The 22,671-nt window shown below is 40.5% G+C and overlaps 4 protein-coding genes across 5 annotated transcripts; 3 read left to right on the forward strand and 1 right to left on the reverse strand.

The window, feature by feature from the left end:
* Positions 1 to 4,559: 4,559 nt before the first annotated feature.
* LOC103392321 (UDP-glucuronosyltransferase-like) lies at positions 4,560 to 9,078 on the forward strand. Its single transcript, XM_017039951.2, has 5 exons — positions 4,560 to 5,582; positions 6,323 to 6,454; positions 6,643 to 6,730; positions 6,954 to 7,173; positions 7,738 to 9,078. The coding sequence occupies exons 1-5, from the start codon at positions 4,722 to 4,724 to the stop codon at positions 8,018 to 8,020; spliced, it is 1,584 nt and encodes a 527-aa protein (XP_016895440.1). The 5' UTR covers positions 4,560 to 4,721; the 3' UTR covers positions 8,021 to 9,078.
* A 264-nt stretch (positions 9,079 to 9,342) lies between these two features.
* On the forward strand, positions 9,343 to 11,232 carry LOC103392320 (granzyme B-like). The gene is made up of 5 exons (XM_008328902.3): positions 9,343 to 9,470; positions 9,579 to 9,729; positions 10,301 to 10,451; positions 10,598 to 10,858; positions 10,981 to 11,232. Exons 1-5 carry the CDS (start codon positions 9,422 to 9,424, stop codon positions 11,146 to 11,148), a joined length of 780 nt encoding a protein of 259 aa, XP_008327124.1. The 5' UTR covers positions 9,343 to 9,421; the 3' UTR covers positions 11,149 to 11,232.
* Position 11,233: 1 nt separating this feature from the next.
* rabl3 (RAB, member of RAS oncogene family-like 3) lies at positions 11,234 to 13,725 on the reverse strand. The gene is made up of 8 exons (XM_008328905.3): positions 13,558 to 13,725; positions 13,154 to 13,245; positions 12,905 to 13,034; positions 12,697 to 12,811; positions 12,472 to 12,622; positions 11,945 to 12,016; positions 11,713 to 11,751; positions 11,234 to 11,614 (listed from the first exon to the last, which is right to left on the reverse strand). Exons 1-8 carry the CDS (start codon positions 13,706 to 13,708, stop codon positions 11,558 to 11,560), a joined length of 807 nt encoding a protein of 268 aa, XP_008327127.1. The 5' UTR covers positions 13,709 to 13,725; the 3' UTR covers positions 11,234 to 11,557.
* gtf2e1 (general transcription factor IIE, polypeptide 1, alpha) lies at positions 13,667 to 21,870 on the forward strand. Of its 2 annotated transcripts, none has more exons than XM_008328906.3 (6): positions 13,667 to 13,797; positions 14,434 to 14,729; positions 15,412 to 15,569; positions 18,033 to 18,228; positions 18,323 to 18,558; positions 19,726 to 21,870. In XM_008328906.3, the coding sequence occupies exons 2-6, from the start codon at positions 14,440 to 14,442 to the stop codon at positions 20,175 to 20,177; spliced, it is 1,332 nt and encodes a 443-aa protein (XP_008327128.1). In that variant the 5' UTR covers positions 13,667 to 13,797; positions 14,434 to 14,439; the 3' UTR covers positions 20,178 to 21,870. The 2 variants fall into 2 exon arrangements, with proteins under 2 accessions (XP_008327128.1, XP_008327130.2); XM_008328908.3 differs by lacking the exon at positions 13,667 to 13,797 and adding an exon at positions 13,966 to 14,102.
* The last annotated feature ends 801 nt before the right edge of the window (positions 21,871 to 22,671 follow it).

Raw genomic sequence — 22,671 nt, forward strand, 5'->3', positions numbered from 1 at the left:
AACCCCCCCCTTTGTTCCACCCTTTTTTCCCCCCCCCCCCCCAGCCCCCCCCCCCCAGCTCCTCGTCTTTCTGAGGGAGAGCTTCTTCTCCGTTCAGAACTGCAGTGGAGGATTACGTCTGATTGAATATCAAAAGTTTCCCTGGTCTCATGAGCTGGACTTTCAAATGTTGCAGTTTTATCTTTTTTCTCCTCAGTTTCACACTGACCAACATCAAAACTGTGGGATTAGTTTGGAACGTGAGGGTAAAAACCTGTACAAATAACACTAACAGTGGCTGATGATCAGGTTGATGTAGGTGTGAGGTGAACCACGGCCTGCAGCAGAACACACACACACACACACACACACACAGCACTAAAAATATAATATAATAAAATATCAGAATTTAATTTCACTCTAATCATAAAGACGTGCAGAGAAAAAACACAAGACTTGATATTAAATAATATAATTAAAATGACTAAAATAAAGTTGTATGTTGTAAATAAATCAGGTTTGTTGACAGCTACATTAGTCTCTCATTTTTAAATTAAAGCCCAGGTGTTTAATACTGTGTCAAGAAATCAAGTTAATGAAGGAAAATATTCCGTTCATTCTATAGTAGTGTTTTTGTATAAAAACCTTCATTAAATTGAGTCAGATTTGATCAAATAACAGTTTAGTTTCAAGTTGACGTCGACTGAATAATCAGTGGTGGTTGAAACCCCGTGTCAGTTGGTTATAACTGGACTGTTAATAAAGTCTTAGTAAAAGCAGCTCACCTGGTACAGCAGGGACAGAACCAGAACCGTCTGCAGCGTTTTCATCTTCGGCCACTTCTCGACTTATTCACGATGAGCGCAGTTCAGATCCTCTCTGACGGAGTGAGGCAGAGGCAGAGACAGGGACAGAGGCAGGGACAGGGACAGAGGCACGAACATCTCTGTGCTCACCTGTGTGAAACAGTCATCCACGGGTTAGAGCGCCGCGACTTCCGGTGCGCGATTTACTACAACTTTGCTTTTCACCCGGTGTGAAAGAGAGATTTCTTACCGTGTGATAAAGACAGTCCGTCACTGGCTCATTGTACAGAGAACCCGTCCAGCCTCTCCGTGGCTGGGGATGCTGGGAGAATGGTCCCGGAATTACTCCTCCAAACTGAGGATCAAATCGAACCTAAAGTGCCGTGAGTCGATTCTTCTGTCCAGTCCGAGTCACCGCTGCCAACAGGAGGAGAGCCCGCAGCCGAATGAGCCGATAACCCGGTGACACGGCTGCAGTGAGTCCGGGAGCTGTGCGCTCTCCGTGCGCAAAACCCTCCGCTCTGCTCCTCCAAGGTCGGAGCGCGTCCGCACACGGGGTCAGAGCCGAGGATCTGCTGCTGAGGTCTCTGCGCTCTTCACCATGGAGACGAGCCAGAGGCTTGATGTCACTGTTACTGCCGTTTGTTCGTGGCGACGGTGTGAAGCAGTGGATGATCGAGGAAACACATTTATGAGGGAGGGGGGCAGAAAGATGTGGCTGCAGTGGAGCACACTCACTGGTTCAGCCAAGGTTGGACCAGAAATGATGTGAAAAAGATATCACTTTGGAAATAAAGTTCTTGTGCCCCATACCAGGACCAACCGTACTCCCTCAAAATACTACCAGTATGACCAGTACTACCACACAGCAGTACAGGCCTGTGTTGTACTTCTCAGTACCTCAGACGATTGTTGTCCTGTTTATTAGACCACAGTGTACAACAAAGACGCACCAACGCCAGCACCAACGCCAGCACCAACGCCAGCACAATCTAAACCTCGTACTAGCAGAAGCCCAGGTGCCATTGGTGGTACGCATACCCCTGCTTGAGAACCGTTGGCTTAGACAGTGGTTCCCAAACAGGAGGAGATGAACCCAGACCTTACTGCAATGAAGTGTATTTTTATTTTTATTGTATTTGAAGACCTGTACTGCACGTGTGTGTGTACATGTATACAGTAATACATCGGCTCTACTTTACAAACTGGTGCAGACAAAAGGATCAGAACTGAAATTCTGTAGAGATGACACTGAAGTTTAACATGTGTTTCTTTTCTTAAATTTAGGGATATATTTAGATAAAAACGGTAGTAAGTTGGTGTCTGTCACACTTTACTACATTACAGCTAGAAGATCTAGACTGTCGGTGTTTAAGTCAGGTGAAATACTGACTGTGACTGAGATACTTTAATACCATGGAGACCGACTGACTTAGCAGTTCTGACCAAACAAATGAAACAACAAAAGGTCAGACGCCGCGGCAGTGTAAAGACTGATCCGGTTTGTACGACTCTGCTGCCACCCAGTGGTTATTATAGGGAGTTCGACTTGAAAAGACAGGTGCAGGTTGTTTCTACAGCTACTGAAAATTAAGGATTCTTTTGGCAGCTCTTGAGTCATTTTCGCTAACATTTAGTTAAAAATCTTAAACTAAATAAACAACATTTCAACCGGCACGTTAACGTCCAGTGAAGTAATCCAGAACCAGACACTCGTTGAAGTAGTTACGACGAAGAAAAAAGGTCTGTTGAAGGAATAAGCAACCGGAAGTCGGCCATTTCGAAAAAGAACCCAAACCGTTTAATTTTGGCGTCGCCCTCGCTACCTACAAGGGTAAGTCAAAAAGTTTCTGAGACAAGAGGTTTTCAATTCCAAAGTTGTTTGATTTTAACAACTTAAACATGTTGGAACATGTCTTTCAAGAACTGAGCTGTGTGACATGTTAATTGACAGGGTGAACCGTTTTTAATTTAGTGCAAACATAGTATTTTTTAATATCTAAACGTAAATGTGAAACGGTTGAAATTGCTGAAGCTTAGCAACTTATTTTGATCTAGCTCCGAACAACAGAACATTTCAGTCCAAAGACTTTGGCCTGTTTTTTACGAATGTTCCTCAAAAGAATATTCGTCAAAGAAGGAATTATCTGAAGGAAACACCACTGGAGTAATTGTAGACTCAAATGGAGGATATGTAGAGAAAAATGTTATTAATCACATTACAAAGGATATAGCAATACCCATATTGTTTAGGTTGAGTATATACTTTATATATATTATGCCTGTATAATATATACACATTATACCTCATGTGCCATACCAATACAGTTTGATTTGATATATATATATAGACACAGACTTCACTTTGTTGTCAACTGTTATGACTGATATCAGGAGCCAACCTGTTTCCAGGGTGTGGCTGCTTCAGACTCTGAGGACAGAAATTCACGCTGATAATTCTTGTTTTATCAGTTCATGTGACTGTTTAACAGTTTTATGCGTGACCTCCAGTTACATCATTTTCTGTCATATGTGCAGTGTCATACAGTAGCAGCACTGCCTGGTTTTCACGGGCAAAAAGACTTATATTTAAACGTAGACCATAATCCTGTGAATGCATCAGAAATGTGCAACAAAATTCTCACAGGAAACAAATTCTAGTTTTTGCTCGGGTGTAAAAAATAATTAGTTTTGATCAACTCTATTGTGTACCAGAACTTTGGATCAAACATGTTTTTGTCTTGTTTTTGGATGTTTGATGAGAAATTGAACAGATTTGTGCATTTAAATAGAAACAAATGTTGAGGTGTGTTGTTTATGTGAATTTAATTATGGCTTTAAATCTGTGGTGCAGGCATGTACAGCCGACAGGAACCAACTTGTCAGCTTACACCTGGTTTGCATTGTGCTGCTTTGAGATTTTTCTTGTGCAAATATTGCATTTACAAAAGGAAAGTAGGTAAAAGTGTTGAAAGGCCAAACCCAGCCTACATTTTTGATTCAGTCATAGCAGATGATAAAAAAGACACATTTTGTGCAACTAAAACCTGGTCTTGTGACAGAGTCAAGACAGCTGTTGTAGATCGGCAACATCAGAAGTTGCTGTTGCTGTTGGTGTTGGTGCGTCCTACAGAAAGATTTGTCTTTCTGGCAGCCTGTGGCAGAGCAGTTAAAGCAGTGGGGCGCAGGCTCTCCTAGGGTGCACGGAGCTACTGCAGGGAGTGGAGCAACGGTTTCACTACAATCGTCTGGATTTGAGGGAGACGTCAGATAAAGTGTCAGACTCACTGACTGCACCCCCAGAGGTCAAATTCCACTCATGACATAGTTTGGTTGATGTTATCACCTCCCTCCGTGTTCACGGTGTTGGTGTCACATTACAACTTGCTTCGCACGCTACTTGTTACAGCATCGGTTGGAGGTGAACGTGTGTGCGTGACAACAGAGTGAGCAGTTAACCATGTGCGCACGCAATACCTTTCAAAAGCACATCTGTTTGTAAGACTGTAGACAACAGCCAAGACAAACAGCCAGACTGGCAGGCAACAGGAAACAGATGAGGAAGAAACTAAACGGATGCACGTGAAGTGTTACTAAATCTGATGTTTGTGAGAAAATAAACGCAGCACAAAATGTCAGTTCAGGGTTACACAACACTTCTGTTCAGACCAGGACAATAGAGAAACATTAACTTTGGTCCTGCTCTGATTTGTAGATGTTGTCTCTCTCTCTCTCTCTCTCTCTCTCTCCCCCTCTCTCTCTCTGTATTCTCGGGTTACATTGTGACTCCCTTGTGGAAGCAGTCTGAACTTCCTACAGAACATAAACACACACACACACACTCACTCAGTCTTACACCCACACTTGAAGCCACTCCTTCGCAGCTCTGAACGTTAGCTCTTGGAAAGGTCCATCTTGCAGGACAAAGAAGAGGCCATGAGAAGGGAAGTGCTGTTTTCAGCCGTGGCGTGCACAGTTTGGCTGTGCTGCCTCAGCATACGGCCTGTTCAGGGAGGAAAACTTCTGGTCGTGCCGATGGACGGGAGCCACTGGCTGAGTATGAAGATACTGGTGAAGGAGATTGTTAACAGAGGTCATGAAGTCTTGGTTCTGGTGCCTGAGAGCAGCCTGTTGATGTCCGAGTCCGAGTCCTTTAAGAAGCAGTTCTACCCGGTGCAGTTCACTCAAGCTGAAATGGAAGGATCGTTCAAGAGCCTGTCTGATGGGGTGTTCCAAAAACCACCACAAATCGCTGACATGTTGTTGAGTGTGGAGCTCTTTGTTAACTTCACCAAGCTGCAGCTGAGAGGTTGTGAGAGTTTGCTCCACAACCAGCAGCTCATGAGTCAACTGAGGGACAGTGGCTTTGATGCCGTGCTCACGGACCCCTTCCTTCCCTGCGGCTCCATCCTGGCTCGGGTCTTTTCCATTCCAGCTGTTTATTTTCTGCGAGGACTTCCATGTCAGCTGGATACCAGGGCAAACATGTGCCCCTCTCCCCCTTCCTATGTTCCTTCTACCTACTCTGGTTATCCCAGTGCCATGACCTTTTCGCAGAGAGTTAACAACATGTTCATGTACTTTGTGGAGACCTACATGTGTCACTTACTCTTCGGTCACTACGATGAATTTGTCAGGCAGTATTTTAGGGAAGACATGACCTACACAGACCTCATTAGTCACGGCGCCATCTGGCTGCTTCGATACGACTTTGTTTTTGAATGGCCCAGACCTGTGATGCCTAACATGGTCTTCATCGGAGGTATCAACTGTATGTCGAGGTCTCCTCTGCCAGCAGTGAGTATACAGATAATGTTTAAGGTGAAACCATGCCATAGATGCAGACGCTCACCAACATGGTCACATGCACGAGCTTTGTGTGTTAATTGTTAGTTAATATTTGACAAAACAATAGTGATTTTCTTATCTGTGCAGTGGCTTTGACGTGTTCAGAACATGAGTAGTTTCACAGTAAGAATATATGGAAAAAGATCAGCATTTCCTGAAACAATGGTCGACAGGAAACCTGTTTTGTGTGGTGGTTACTTTTCTATAGGCGTTGATGAACTTTGATTCATTATTATTTAAAGAGTGAGGACAAACGATTCTTTGAAAGGCTTTTATATTTACCTACCGACTTGAATGTGTCACAGTCATCATGATTCATCAAGATCTATGGAATACCATTGTGAAAGAACAGGTCTATTTGCTCTCCTTGGAGATTAAGAGGTCAGTCTGGGTGACTGTGACTGTGCATAATTCTATTTAACAAAAGGATCGGCTTCTAACACGTTACATAGATATAAAAGCCTTTCAAAGAATCGTTTGTCCTCACTTTTTAAATATTAATGAATCAAAGTTCATCAACACCTATAGAAAAGTAACCACCACACAAAACAGGTTTCCTAGCTAGCTAGCTAGCTAATGTTACAATGTCCTGTAACATTAGCTAGCTAGTGAACTTAGTTAATTTAGTTGAAAGTAACTTTTTAGTTTGAGTAAATTGTTGTTTCTTTTTTTTTTTCTGTTTCACGAAGGACCTAGCCGAGTTTGTGGAAGGCTCCGGAGACGATGGGTTTATTATCTTTACCTTGGGCTCAATGGTGTCCAAAATGCCAGCAGAGATAGCAAAGCAGTTCTTAGAGGCCTTTCGACAAATTCCACAAAGGGTAACTATAATATCAATCAGTGAAACTGGCTCTGGTCACCTTGAAGCATGTGATTTAGTCCTGACCCTGACCCTAACCCTGACCTCTCTTTTCATTATAAATGTTTATACTTTATTATAATGTTATATCATTCATTATAATGTTTGAACGTCAGGTGTTTGAAATAACCAGAACATTTTGTGTTTCAGGTTTTGTGGAGATACACAGGAGTTCCACTGGAGAATGTACCTGAGAATGTAAAGCTAATGAAGTGGCTTCCACAGAATGATCTCCTAGGTGTGTTCAGTTGGTCGGACCAATCCTCACAGTAGGACTTCACAGATACTTCTTTAAGTTGGCTTCCAGTAAAAAGCCAGTGAATCGTTGTAAAGGCTCCGTAGATCAGGGCTGACAGTGACGCTGGTACTGATGTGATTTCATCAACAACACTAGATCAGGAGTTAGACAACGTACCTGATGTCTTTTACCTGGAGCTCACAGTGCAGCGGTTTCTCCTCAGGTCATCCCAAAGCTAAAGTCTTCATGACTCACGGCGGCACCCATGGGATCTACGAGGGCATCTGTAACGGCGTTCCCATGTTGATGTTCCCACTGTTTGGCGATCAGGGAGAGAACGTGCGACGCTTCGTAGCACGCGGTGTAGCTCTGTCGCTCAACATCCATGATGTGACTTCAGACGAACTGGTGACTGCTCTGAACACCATCGTCCAGGATAAAGGGTGAGACGAGTTCATTTACACTGTGCTCAAAGATACGATCACTTAAAGATGTGCCTTTTGTCACATATACAGCGATGTATTTTTGTGGCATAGCAGATTGTTTTGTTAAAATCTAAATACATACTTTAGATTAGAGAGATTTTCTTTATACTTTATTGAGCCCAAAAAAAACTTGACACATAAAAATCAACCCAACCCAAATTGAACCAAAACCTGTTCAGAAAAGATTGAAGCTTCACAGAAGCTCCATCTCCGGTTCTTCTTCTTCTTCTTACTTCAAAACTGAAAGAACATTTTAGAGGAACTGGATTTTCCTGGATTTGAACTGGTTGCAACAAACTTCCAGCTTGTTTACTAGTAGAGAGACAATATCATTTCAAATTGTCATTGAACTTCACTGCACTGACGTCTTTATATAAATGACGTTGTTGTTGTACAGCTCTGAGTGAGTGAGTGAGTTTAAAAGATGGCTTTGGATTTATTTTTCCACAATGTGTAACAACAACTACAGTTGGATTGATGTTTCGATCGTATTTCACCCCCTGTTTCCATATCTTCCTGTAGTTTCAAAGAGCGGATGATGAAACTGTCTCAGGTTCACCTGGATCGTCCGCTCTCACCTGTGGACCTGTCTGCTTTCTGGACTGAGTTTGTCATGAGACACAAAGGGGCCTCACACCTCAGAGTAGCTGCACACGATTTGAACTGGATTCAGTACCACTCTCTGGATGTCATTGGCCTCTTGGTCATGGTGATTGTGACTGTCCTGTGGGTGACGTTGAAATGCTGCTTGTTCTGCACTCGTAGGTGCTGCAGAAAGAGAACGGCAAAGAAGAAATCAGAATAGGTTTTTTTTTTCATTTTTAGTGAATGTAGGAGTAATTAATAGAATGACAACAATGTGACCAAAGGGAATTATTTGCAACGCTGTTTAAAATAATGATTGTTTGAAATGATTCACTACAAAGGTGCTTTTAACTTGGTAAATAATGTTTTTAACTTCTAATCTGGAACCTCTCATCACTGTACTGAACTACCTTTTATTAAAGAAAGAAGGGTGTTTGATTTTATATGAAATATATCAACTTATTTGCTCCTACCAAATGTATCCAGTTACAACAGACACCACATCCTGTTTACCTGTGCTGAACTATCAGTACCACAACTGGTGGTTAAGGGCTTAAATGAAGGCTAGGATTTAGGATCAAGATATTTGATATCTCTACTGGAAGAACTGTACTATGAAATACTACGAAATACTATCAAATACTCAGGTATATGTCTGTGTTCTGGTCAAAGTGTAAATGAATGTATCAAATGTTTGTTCACCTATTCAGACCATTCTGTTTTTATTGTTTGGACCAAGTCGTCTCTGTGATGTCACCTGGTCACATGATGTTTATTCAGGTTAAGAAATGCTTTTTTTGAGCCCCTGGAGGAATTTGTTGGCGTTACAGCTTCTCCTGCAAAAACATTTCAGGGAAAACAAGAGCTACATAGAAAAAAATGGTAAAGAAATAGATAACAAAAATGAGATACAATTTAGAACTACAATTACCATTTTTAAAAAAAAAAAAAAAAAAAAAAAAATTATAACTGCCCCAGATGTAAATGTGTAGCGGATGTCAAATGAGCGCAAAACACTTAAACTCAAATATTTATCTTTAAATTAAAAATGTACTCGACTACATATAATGGAGTTTGGGGAATTACAAATAATTCAAGCGATTTATGTTTTGTTAATAAACCCAGAGTAGACATCTTTCGTTTCTACACAGAAAATGCTCCCATCTAGTGGACAAATTAAGAAATACAGCTGTATTACGTCATCATGAGTTTCAACATTTTCATGAACCTAACAGACACTAACTTGTGAAAAATAAAATAAATGAATGAAATGAAAAATAATAAATGTTTTAATGAATGAATGTGACATGTTATTTGGCAGCGCTTCTACAAAGAATGAATGGACGTGGAGACGTGAACACGGTGAAGAACTTTAAACTGTTGGTATCAGTAAATGTTTTCATTATTAATGTACATCTTTAGTTGATCACCTGATATTAACACTGTTTGATGTTGAGGTAAAAAAACATGGTAAATGTGAAAGGCTGTGTCAGAGCAGAGCAGGGGCTCGTTTCACACCTGCCCCCATGGTTTCCGCTGTGGTGTTGGCTACAAAATGTGGTTCAGGGACACAGTCTGAGTCAAACTGCACACTGACACGCACACTGACGCGGTGACAATCATGCACATATTCTGCATTTTGTTGGCTTTTCAGCTCTGCTCCCCATCTGGTAAGATGGATAATTCCCTCCAAGATTTATGAAAAAATGATGGAAAATGGTTTAATTCCTAATGCGTTTTTTCTTGAGTCCCATTATGATTTGTTTTTATCATTTCAGGACAGACTGAGGATGGCATAGTGAATGGTCAGGTTTCAAAGCCTCATTCCAGGCCCTACATGGCTTCACTGCAGTACAGTGGAAAACACAACTGTGGTGGACTCCTTGTTCAGGAGGACTTTGTTCTGACAGCAGCACACTGTAAAAATGGGTGAGTTTATTTTGTTCTGTTGAAGAGGATGTTGTTAATGACATGTTTTTGGTTAACATTACTTACATACTGTATCTATTGTGTAAACATATATATAAATATAAATATATACATCTGTGTTTTTATGTGATGTTCTGTGTGGTAAGAGAACTCTTTAGCAGCCTGTATTTAACGTATGCCTAGTATCAGTAAGTACTCCATACCATTGTATTATTTGAAGTTTTTTATGTCAAGCTTCATAACGTCTTGTATAAACTATTAGATCTCCTAAAGACCTGACCAATAATAATTTTCTGGTGCAGTTTCTGCAGCTGGACCACCATTAGTTGCCTGGTTTCCTGTTGGTTTATTCAACCTGCCCTCCCTAACCCTAACCTTCATTACTGCGCATGCAAAATAGAACAGTGTCCAACCGCTGAACTACTGCTATTGCTGGATTTGGTTCACGTTGATGATCACTGATTTAGACTTTGAGGAACTATAATACGTGTCCTCTTTAATTCATTCGACTTCATTCCCATTGTTTTGTTGTTTTTATCAAATGTTACACATCACCTCCTTTATGTTGCAGAAATCTTGAGTCTACGCAGCCCATGACGGTGGTACTCGGGGCCCACAACTTAAAACATAAAGAAAAAAGTCAACAATCCATCCAAGTGGCCGCCTTCTATGCTCATCCAAAGTACCATGGAAAGTTTGATAATGATATTATGCTACTCAAGGTACTGCAAGACTGGGTTGTGGAAATGTTTCATTTCACTCTTGCCCCAGGTGTTATGTTTGATTTCCGTTCTTCAACTAGAAGGTGTGAACCATGCAGTTTTTCACACATTTGCACCGTCAATAACTTCTGTCATCTCCCACACAGCTGGAAAAGAAAGCTCGACTGAACAAGTTTGTGCAGACCATCAAGTTACCCGTGAAAGACAAGACCATTCGAGCTAAGGTCGCCTGTGTTGTCGCTGGCTGGGGCCAAAAAGGCAGAAGTGAACCTTCCTCAGATGTCCTGAAGGAGGCCACAGAGTGGACTCAGTTCAAGGATGAATGTGTATGGATTTGGAATATCTACTTCAACAGCAGTCACATGATCTGCACCAGGTTTGACAAAAACAAAGGAGGCCTCTGCCAGGTAATCCAACAGCAATTCTAGTAATGGTTACTCATGGTTCCACTAATGACTTCAGTTCATTTAAAAACAACAGATGTGCTCTTTATACACACAGTAGATAACAATGTTCCTTTCTCAAACAGGGTGACTCTGGAGGACCGCTAATCTGTAAGGATAAACTGGTGGGAATAACTGCCTTCACGCATGGAGAAGACTGCAATAATTCCAAGTTTCCTCATGTTTTCACTAGGATAGGTCACTTTCTTCCATGGATCAAGAAAACTTTGCAGAGAGAGAAAAATGCTGTCTGAGAAAAAGTGGTTTTTCCATAATACTCTTTCAATTTCTCCACAACATATAGATGTCAAGCAATAAAATACCAAAAACAAACTGAAGTTGCATTTAAAAACTGACACGAGTCAAATTATTTTTAATCCAAAATATGTTTGGAGATAAACATATATGTATACATGTTTCCAATTTACATAACAAACAGCGATTTCCCTTTGAAGCAATTCCTGTGCACATAACTAGGTAGACATCTTCCTTCATTCTATAATATGATTTTTGAACGTCATCTAGGTCCAAGGTCATTAGGTCACTGTTTCATTTGATCTTAATTTGTATTTGAACTGAAGAGGAATGTGGGAAAAGACAGTGATACCATTGTGAGAGTATTGAACGTTAGAAGTGTAAAGAGTTTGTGTGTCTGATGTTTCATCAGTCGTAGTGCAAACTTTTAAAGTTGAAACGTTTTCTGTCTGTGAAGCCCGTCATCTGAAAAGTAAAAAACAACAACAAGTCAAAATGAGGGATGGTCTCAAAAATTATACCTATAATTTTAGGTTAAAGTTTCATTTAGTAAAAAAACATACCTGACTAGGATCCCTTGTAAAATATCTCTTCTCAATTACCTGTTAAAAGCAAAGGAAATTACATAATTTATCCTAACAGAAATCACGTTCTGTCCATTAAGTTTATTATCTAGCTTTTATATATTATACCTACTATGTATTATATATATTTATATATATTTCTGTGGGGAAAAATGTGGCATGTAGAAGACAATTTAAGACTTCATTGAAATTAAATTAATGTGTTTCTTACCTTATCAAAAAACCTGCTCAACTTCACTGCATTTGACGTGCCTGCTGCAAGGTATCTGGGGTTAGTGCAGTCCTTAAAAAAAAAAAAAAAAAAAGGCCACAAATCAGAAAAGAAATTCAAGTCGGTTTTTTTTTATCTTTACCTTACAGTAAAACTTGCAAGCTATGGTGGCTTCTATTAGAATGAAACCGCAGATATGAGGTGCCCTTTCATAAAATTTCCACATGATGTCGCCAAATACTCTATACGTTTGAGTTTCTTTTTAATCGTAACATTTGCTGGAAGGTATTTGCCTAAAGTATTTCAGAAATATTTAATTTGAGAAATATAATTAGATCAAAATAGAATTGAATGTTCTTTATTGTCGTTGTGCAGATATATTTCTTTCTTTTTTAATTGATTTGACTGCTTTTTATAACCTATCATCTTGTCATATTTGAGTTAGGGTTAAATAGCACAGTGTATGGTCAAAGTGTACATTCAATAAGATAACCACACTGGGTGTTGGTGTTTTGAATTTTACATACAAGGTTGATCTCTTCTGCATTGAAGTCTTCAGAAAGGAAGGCCGTTCTGGTCAGAACGTCACTGCGTTTGTTGTCTGGTATCTGGTCGAACTTAGTGCCAATAAGCAGCAGAGGCACAGGGTTCTCTGCAAACTGTTCTCTATCATAGTCACTTTAAAGAAAGAAAAAAGTTATTTTTATTTAGCGAGCTAACTGTCAGGCTTTGAAAAGATTTTCTTTGCTCACCCATTTGAAACGATGACTCCTGTTGGAGATGAGTCCCTGTTCAAAGCTTCAAGAGACCAACGGTAGAGATTCTGAGATGACTTCTTATTTGTCAAATCGTGCACCAAAATAATTCCTAATATGGACCAGAATATAAATCATTACACTTCAATGACATAGTTGTTATACCTTAGGGTTTGTAGGAGGAAAATAAATCTGTAATATTTACCATTAACTGAATTATAGAAAACTGCTCTGGTACTTTTGACACTACTGACGCAGCCAACAGATCCTCCAACATCCCACAGTTCAGTATAGTAGGTTTTCTCCTCTGGGGTTCCCTCTTTATAGTCATGAACCTGTTGAATTACAATAGTTTCTATTTTAATCATTTAAGGGAACTCCCAAGGGATTAATAAAATGCTATCTATCTATTAGTTGTTAAATAGATATAGCAGTTTTGTGAAAAGATTCATACCCGGACATCCACGGAGCAACCAACAGTCCAGGATGGATTCCCCAATACTTGATTTTGACAGAGTAGATGAACCAGGGAAGATTTGCCAACCCCTGCACAAAACAATGAATGGGAAATGTGAAGTTTTATTGTGATTATATCGCTGCACACTCGGAACCGACAGCATAATAACAGAATAACAATGAAAAAAATAGAACATTAATCTTCCAGAAATAACCTCCATTAACCAATGCCGGTTGGAATACATATCAACTTCATTGAATAGCTATGCCACTGCAACCATAATACGCTACAATAGGAGCTCCTACGTGAAAACGGAAGGAAAACACATGACAAAGTTTAAACATTTTAAAATATGTTACGTTGGAAATTTGTATCTTTTAATCACGTGTCACTTTACTCACCAGAATCTCCTAAAACGAGCACTTTGACTCTGTCCAGGGAAGCCATTTTGTGACAGCAGCATCCCGGAAGAAAACAACAGTAGCACCGCCCATAAGTCAAATCTGATTGGCTGATTGACCATTGTATTGGTTTTACAACATGTTGTTTCATTGGTTGTTAAGTGACCTGGGTCTCTATTTTACTTCCTGTGGTTTTTTCTGAAAATAATGCGTGGTGGCTAACTCTTTAGCTGAACGAGAGTAAGTTTCTTATTGTATTGAATGTCCCGTTTTGCTTAAAAACAAGAGGAAGTGTACTCCGAATCGATTTTTTTAGAGCGTGGTTGTGCTAACGTGTTGGTAAAACCTAAAGAAGTCCGGCTCGTGTGTGTTTTAATGTGTGTACCATCTATCGACTTATCCATGGCTGCAGGTTCGGCTTCAGAAACTGTAGACCAGATCAAAGTCACAGTAAATAGAAGCCACAGGGTGACTTTTAAATGGAGGAGGGAAAATCCCTGCATCTTTTCTGTTTGTCATTCTTGGAGCTGAAGGCACAGCAGCCGGTTAGCATCATGACTGACTGTTAGCCTGTGATACCCGCTAGCTGTTAATTTAAATACCACATTACCAGTGTTAAAATAGAGATTATCAATAGTTTGGTTTAGTTTTAAACCTTAAATGATAACCTTATCATTCTCCTCAGATGATTACAAGTTAATTTGTTAATTCGTAATCTAGTTTTTATTTAGGTATCAAAATCTATATTATCAGCCCAACTTATGTTTAACAGAATGTGTAAGTTCATATTTTAAATGAAATTAATTGTAATTTGATCAAATCTTAGTTTTGTTTTTTTTTAATTGGCCTTTTAAAGAGTTATATTTCTGTCTTTAGCAAAAGATGATTGAACCAGAGCTGCTGACCGAGGTTCCCGCAGCACTGAAGCGGTTAGCCAAGCAGGTGGTCAGGGGTTTCTATGGAGTGGAGCACGCCTTGGCCCTGGACGTGCTCATCCGCAATCCATGTGTACGGGAGGAGGACATGCTGGAGCTCCTCAAGTTCGACCGCAAACAGCTGCGCTCGGTGCTCAACACGTTAAAGGCCGACAAGTTTGTCAAATGCCGCATGAGAGTGGAGACGGCGCCTGACGGAAAGACAACACGGCACAACTACTACTTCATCAATTACAGGTGTGTGGTAGTATTTACTGTGTTCACTCATTCAGACAAGTATTACCAATCATTCAGAACTTGAGTGGCACCAGGTGTTTACATTATCTTGTTAAATCTTAAGAAGGTGAGACTTTGACAGTTGAACCTTTGATTGATGGACTGGGTAACACTTACAGGGAGGTCAAAATACTGTCGATCATCATGATCATTTCACCAGAGCACCTGAAGGCTCATATAACACCTCAGCACCCTGCCCGTGTTTTCTTAGGCTTAAACTATAAGTGAGTCTAAGGCTGACAAGCTCAGTTTTCTTTGAAGGCACTATCAAGATCCACAGTAAAGAATGAAATCAATCAACTTAATGGAGCTCAATTTTGAGTTATACACTTAATAAATAATAATAAATACTGCCATCACTTGGATTAGTCACAGGGCATAGGGTATAACATTTATATTTTTTTAACTACCTGCTATTATTTGTCTTTTCATACCAGCAATAAAGGGAATACATATTTCTATATTTATTCTCTATATTTATTTGTTAATAGTAGTAATCAAACCATTACAACTAGTCACGATAATCGTGATTAATCCACAGCCACTATTGTAGTTAATCAGTTTTTTATCATATGATTGCTCTTCTATCAATAATGCAATGCAATGTGAATTGGTTTTTATTTTATTTTTATTTTTTTTACAGAGTAATGGTCAATGTGGTGAAGTATAAATTGGATCACATGCGAAGGCGCATTGAGACGGATGAACGAGATAACACCAACCGAGCTTCCTTTCGCTGCCCTTGCTGCTTTTCAACTTTTACTGACCTAGAGGCCAACCAGCTGTATAACCCCATGACCGGTGAGTACTGAGAAAAATGAGGAAAACCAAAAGGTTACCGGTAATGGTGTCTTAATCGCAGTATACCTCTAGATGGCAGTCATTGCTTAGTTAAGTGACACATCAGTTCATCACGAGCTAAATGTTGTTTAACTATTACTTCAAAAGCGCTGTTTTACTCCCAGAAAGTTTTTTTCGTTTACATTTGTTTTGATTGTAGTTAAAAGTAAATACATGTTTACTGTACAGCAGCTGAACACCATGTGTGGAAGAAAATCAGACAAGGTCACATTTATTCTTGAGTCCAAGAATAATTGATAGAATAGAAAAGCACTGCGACTGTTACTGTGACACTGTGACCAAGTGTCACGATTACCTGTCTGGTTTGACGACAGTAAATATGTTGGATTATTGTTCCTTATCTCATGCTGCAACAATCCAGTATATATAACTTTTTCCCACCAAATTTAAAATTAAGCTCCTGCACTGAGTTCCATGAAAATCAATGAAAGTGCTTTTGCTGCCACGGTCGGAGAGAAGTTTTTTTTTTTTTCCCCACTGGATAAATAACGCTTCATTACCGCAGCAGGAACATAAAAAACAGCCCAAGGCTTCAGGGCATTCAGCCTAAATGTAATAACTAAGCTGCAGGATTCTGATAGTCCTGTATATAATACTGCGTTGGCAAAGCATTGGTCAGAGTCAGACACAAGATGTTCAGGGTTGTTGGCATTTTGACTGTGTATTAGCAGAAAATAGGAGGTGATTATCGTCAGGCTCATTGTGGTTCATCTGTTCATTTCCTTTGTATCAGTTGCAGCTACAGTATATCCAGTGTTTTTTATTTTTATTATTTATTTTGGGTTTTTTTTTTCACTCTTCCTTTTTGCATCTTTATTTTGGGGTTTTTTTTTCACTCTTCCTTTTTGCATCACTACAGTTGATCACATCACATGATTTATATTTTATTTCCTCCATCCAGTAAATTTGAAGAAATTACAGTATTTTTAAATAAAGATTAGTGGAGTTTTGATGCAAATACGTGATTTATTATACTATTATACAGTGTATATATACTGCAGAAAAAGATTGTACCTTTGTATTTGGGGGTCTGTGACCTGGACAAATGTGAATCTGTGTTTAAAGATTTCTGTTTTTTAAGAGTTAAAACTAAAAAAAATACAATCATACTGATACAATAAAAAGACTGCATCGAGATAAATGAAGATCAAGGCAGACAGTCTCCTATGATATGATTTATAAATACTGCTCTGACAGTTGAAGTTGATGAGCTTCATGTCGTCTTTGACTTGTGCTGAAAGTTGAACTTTGTTCATTCACAAACTGCATTCATTCTTGAGTCTGTCAGGATGAGGCACTGTGCTCTCACCACCCCATCACACAGCACTGTTGCTAGGATACCCAGTGGGTTGTGTGGTGTTTAAAATATGATGAAAATTCATATTTTCTTTATTTGCATGTCAGATCAGGAGGCTGTATAAATATGTACTGCTGAAAAACTGCAGCAAACCTCACAAGTCAACGTGGAAAACATTTGAATAAATATAATTTGATCTGTTACTACTATTATTATAATGTTTAAAAAACACACATTATTCATTCTAAATATTTGGAATGTTTTGCTGTAGATAACTTTTATAACCGCAGTATCAAGAGGATTATTTATTATGTCCCAAATGGTAACGCCAAAACAGACAGCTAGTTAATATGAATGTTTCTTCCTGCACGGAGCAGTTTTCATATACAAATCTTTTTCTGAATTTTTATGCATGTTTAATTTTTCAGCTTGTCTATAAAATAATCACCTTTTTAAAGATCTTGCTGTAACGTAAATAATGTTTAGCTCAAACTGTGATTATCAGACTTGTTATTCACCAGAGCCAATAAGACATGAGAAAAGATAATCACATCATTATTATTATTATTATTATAATACTCATTTTCCCCCTGTAGGAAAAAATTGAAATAGCACGCAGGGCTGTTTATTTTCCCCCTGTAGGAAGAAATTGAAATAGCACGCAGGGCTGTTTATGGTAAATAAGAAGCTTGACATTTTCTATCCTTTATTTTATTTCTTTCTAACTTGGACAATGCAATAGCGGCATGCTAAATGATCATCCTCAAGGGGGTGCTCTTGCTTTAAGGCTGTCGTGGAGACGTCTGTTACTTATCATCAACAGCCAGGACTTCTCCAGATTGCTGCTCTCATTTGTTGTCATGGAGAACCACAGTCTGTTCCGTTTGTGTTCCCTCCTCAGTTACAGACGCCATGGTTTCTGTGTGTTTACCAGTCACATTTGTCAGGGTTTGAACCTTTGGAACACGAGGACACTGAATGCATCGTGCACTTGTACATTGTTATTGTCAAGTCTGCTGAGTTTAACCTGTGCCAGTGTCAATGAATTCCTTTAAAAATATAAATGTTTTCCGTGGCCTCTATGAATTTCCTGTCTCCGTCTACAGGTACGTTTCACTGCACCTTCTGTCAGACCGAAGTAGAAGAAGATGAGTCTGTGTGCCCCGACGCAAGGACACTAGTGGCACGCTTCAATGAGCAGATTGAACCGATCTACGTGTTGCTGCGTGAGACTGAGGACGTCAACTTGTCACACGACCTGCTGGAACCTGAGCCAGCTGAAATCCCCGCCCTCAAAGAGAGGTGTTTTGTGGGGAGTGGGGCTGATCACGGCGGTGTTGCGTCTCTTCATAGTCTTGTGTCTAAATGCCGTGTCTGGATGTTGTCTGTCCTTCAGCCGGGAACGAGCCGCAGCGTCTTCAGCCAATGCCGCAGGCCCACACCGTGAAGCGTGGTCTACAAAAGGTTCCGCCTACGCTGACCTGTACACGCAGAACGTGGTCATCAGCATGGACGAGCAGGAGCACCAACAGAAACATGCCAGTGATGGCAAGGCTCCAAAGGAGCGGCCAGTCTGGATGACCCAGAGCACCGTCCAAGGGGCTTACAGCGAGCCTGACGTCCTCAAGAATCGTAAGTTGTCACCTGCTTACGTTTTGATAGGACTGGGGTCAATGTGATTATCGTCATGTTGAGATTGATCTGATGACTACCTCCATGAACACGTGAGGAACTCAGAGGCTTTGATTATATTTTAACCACGACATCATATCAGAGATAAAAAAAGAAAAAACTAACGTCATTCTTCAGTCATTGAAGTACAGTTGGTCTTCAAATATGGCTGCCACCAGGGTTTCTCAGAGGTTTTCTGTCAACAGGGGTGTTGGCTAAGCTAACATTTGTTTTTTGTTTTTCTCGGTCCAGAGTGGGACTCCACATCTGTGGTTGGTCTTCTCTGACCTTTCATTTCAATCCCAGCAGTCTTTGTTGTTGAAACAGCCAACTGCAGGTCAGCCCAGGTTATCTCCCACTGTCACAGTGGGCTTTTACTTCCAACCTATCTCAAACCAACATGTTTGACCGACTAAACACGGCTGCACTCTATTTGAACAGCAAACCGCTTCTTAAAAACCAGAACCACTGGTAAGAGTACGACTCGGAAAGCAATAAATAATAATCAGTTCAAATTATTATAGAAATGTAAAACAGTTCCTTTTTCTAGGTGAGGTTTTTGAATTTTATTTTTGTAGAATATCGATACGAGATCGTGAGACAAAATATTGAAATATTTACATTTGATATTTTTGTTCATACCGACTAGAAACCCAGACATCTACTTGCAGTTATTTGTATTTCTGTTCCAGTAAAATTCAGAAATATATTTTCAGTTGTATTAGGGATGTTAACCATGACTTCTTTTTTCTCTCTGTACTTGTGTTTCTACTTTTTTTTTTTAACTTCAGGGATTTTCTTTTCATGTTAACAGAGATGAGTCTGTGCCAGCTGTTAATGTTCCGTAAGTGTTCAGTAGCTGTTTGGTACAGGTTTATTCCTGTGCCAGCTGTTAATATTCCGTAAGTGTTCAGTAGCTGTTTGGTTCCACACGGCTGTAAACGTTCTTCCACTGCAGTCGATCTTAGTGTTTTTATTGTTGGTTTTTTTTTTTTTTTACGACAGATTTCTTAAGGATTGAGGTAATTGTTATAGTCCATGTGAAAAATGTCTCAGTGTGATTGAAAATGTATAAAAGCCTGAAACTATAACTGTTAAAGTTGGTTATTTCTATTTTTGTCTGGTCAGGTGGAGACGTTTCTGAAAGCCTCGACGGAGCAGCAGGACTCAGGATGGGTCAGGCGGATGAAAACGAGGAGGTCATGCGAGCCCTGCTCATCCATGAGAAGAGAGGTGCCGCGGCAGGAGCAGGTGGAGGAGCGGCACACGCCGCGGCCAAGGGACTCGTCACCTCTACTGCCAACGCCAGCGACTCGGAGAGCGACACCAGCGAGTCGGACGACGACCTTCCCTCAGGCCCTCCGCCCCCGAAGCCCACTCAGCACCGCGTGGAGGAAGAGGAGGATGACGACGACGAGTTCGAGGAGGTTGGTGATGAGCCAGTAGTGATGGTGGGGGGCCGGTCCTTCTCGTACCGAGAGGTGAGCCAAAGGCCGGAGCTGGTGGAGCAGATGTCCGCACAGGAGAAGGAGGCGTACATCGAAATGGGCCGGAACCTCTTCCAGGATATGTACTTCTGAGCACGTGCAGCACGTCCTGACTGGAGCAGGGAAACCAGAGGAAACCAGAGGAAACCAGAGGAAACCAGAGGGACACGAGCTGCTGCTGCTGCTGCTGCTGAACAAGTATTGACCAGTTCACACCTGCATTAGACTAAAGATGTCCTTCCACAGTGTTGCCTAACAGACACCTGTATTTTCTATGTCCCTCCAGTATTTTTTGAAGTTACCAAACTGAACAGAGGTCAAAGGACCGTCCTTCTCATTCACATGATGCTCTGCTCCTCTGTCCTTCTCATCAGTTCATCATCTCTCTGCTGCTTTGACAGAAACAAACATCAGCTCACAAACTTTACAGAATAATGGAAAAAATAAATGGGTCTTTCCCTTCATGTCTGTTGTTCTAAATACTGCAGTACATGCATACTTTAGTGTTGTTATTCCAGAATACCTGAAAGGTACATGTCCTTCATCCCATTATGGTCTGTTTATCAGATGATGTATGAGGGGAAAAGAGCAAATCAGTGCTCTGGAAACAGAAACAGTTCAGTCGTTTTGGTTGTACTTACTTTGGATTAAATTTTTTTTTTTTTTTTTAAACAACATTGATTTATTAGCATTTTAATATTCAACAGTTTTAACTCCAAGTATCGTCCTGTTATATTGTACCATCTGTTACTCAGTTCAATCCAATAGAAATTGATGAAACGACCATTTGTTTGAAAACGCAGTAAATGTGAGAAGCCTTTAGAATCACAGCAGCACAGTGATGAAAAGTGGACAAATGCTGCTGCGTCCAGATGTTTCTGACCAGCTGCAGCAGGAAAACACTTGAGTGCTGACCTGGCAAATATGATTGGTGACACTCCACACTGCCCCCATGAGGTGCAGTTTTCAAGTTGTGGCCCCGTGTACCTCAGGTGTTACTTGGGCTCCCTCTAGTTGTAGTTAATATTTGTACTGCTTTGAAAAATAAAATAGCATCTTGTCAACCCTAATAGAAGGTATAGATTACAAAGGCTGCAACTATCAATAAATGGACCGGTGTCATCAGCTAAAAGGGTCACCACAGACTCTGGACCAAAGTGACTGATTTGCTGGATTTCTTGTTTCGTACGTGACACTTCATTTGTACTCTGGAGTATTGAATGGAGGTTCAAATGTCACCTCTCAGGTAGCCTGACAAGCCCTTACATATCTTTCAAGTTGGAGGATGGACACCTGTAGGGCAGAGTCTTAAAGGTCAGGGTAAAAACAGGACCTGGCCTCATTAAAACAACCTCCCCTCTTCAGGACGGCTCAATTAAAAAGCTCACCTCACGCTGTTCCATTGATCTGCCAAGGCAAGAGTGTGACGCTAGGCTGGGCTACAGGCAGGATGAACGCCACCCAGTGGGGAATAAAGGTGTGGCCTGATGTGCTTATTGCTCATTAATTTATCCTGAGTTTGAATACGTTACTGTGAGGTCTGTGATGTCCGTCCGTCTCTTTGTCTCACAGCGTCTATGTTTGACTCAAATGTTCAAACATAAACCATAATGTGTTTGTTAAAGGACAAGGAATGATTCATGGTTGTTGTTTATTTACTGTAGGAGTGTGTGGGTGGGCAGAGACTGACGGGGGCAGCATGTCATGACGGACCAGGAGAGGTCTGATTGATTGGATGTGTCTCTGTCACTCCTCGTCCAATAAAGGCCCAAGATTAATGTCCTAATGATCGACTCAGTTCATCCGTCTGTCGTTCAACCTGGGCCGTTCGCTTTCATCACCGGCGGCGGCCAGAGCTGAGAGGAAGCTGATCTCCAGGTTTAGAACTGATTTAGTTTGTCTTCAAGTGTAAGGTCTGAACCAGAAAAGTCCACTGAGTGTAAGTTGAAATGTCCTTCACTTTACAGTGGTTCTTAAACCGTGGTACAGGTGCCACTAATGGTACCAGAGGAATCCGTAGAGATGAGCAGTTGCTTTGTTTGTGTTGGTATTCTGTTCCGGTTGTACTGATTGTAGTACTGCTTTATATTCATCAGCCGGTCTCTGACTTTTTGTCTTCAGTCTGTCAGTTGCTTTGTTTGTGTTGGAATTCTGTTCCGGTTGTACTGGTTGTAGTACTGCTTTATATTCATCAGCCTCAGAGTAAACACTGGGTTTAACAAGTGCAGCATCCAGTGAGAAACCAAGTCATGTTGGCTTTTACTTGGAATGATATTATGAGCATAGTGAGAAACAAATGTAAATGAAATTAGAATCTGTGTGTTTACAAACAGTGTAGTATTAGATGTTGTCACTTATTTTGGCAGGTATTGACTGTACTCCCTGACCTTATGCTGCCGTACTACAGTATTTAGTGGCGTTTTTTTTTTTTGCCAAATTAATGTGTTAGGTTTTGTTGCACACACACACAGGTCGTCTTAGGAATGTGGAGGACAAGATCGATGAACACATGAATCATAGCTGCTCCTCCTTCAAGCCAACAGACCAATGAGAATTGATTGGCGTGGACTATTGACCTTTGATGGTT

Source organism: Cynoglossus semilaevis, chromosome 16 (assembly GCF_000523025.1).
Source record: "Cynoglossus semilaevis isolate Cse_v1.0 chromosome 16, Cse_v1.0, whole genome shotgun sequence".
Taxonomy (NCBI): Eukaryota; Metazoa; Chordata; class Actinopteri; order Pleuronectiformes; family Cynoglossidae; genus Cynoglossus; species Cynoglossus semilaevis.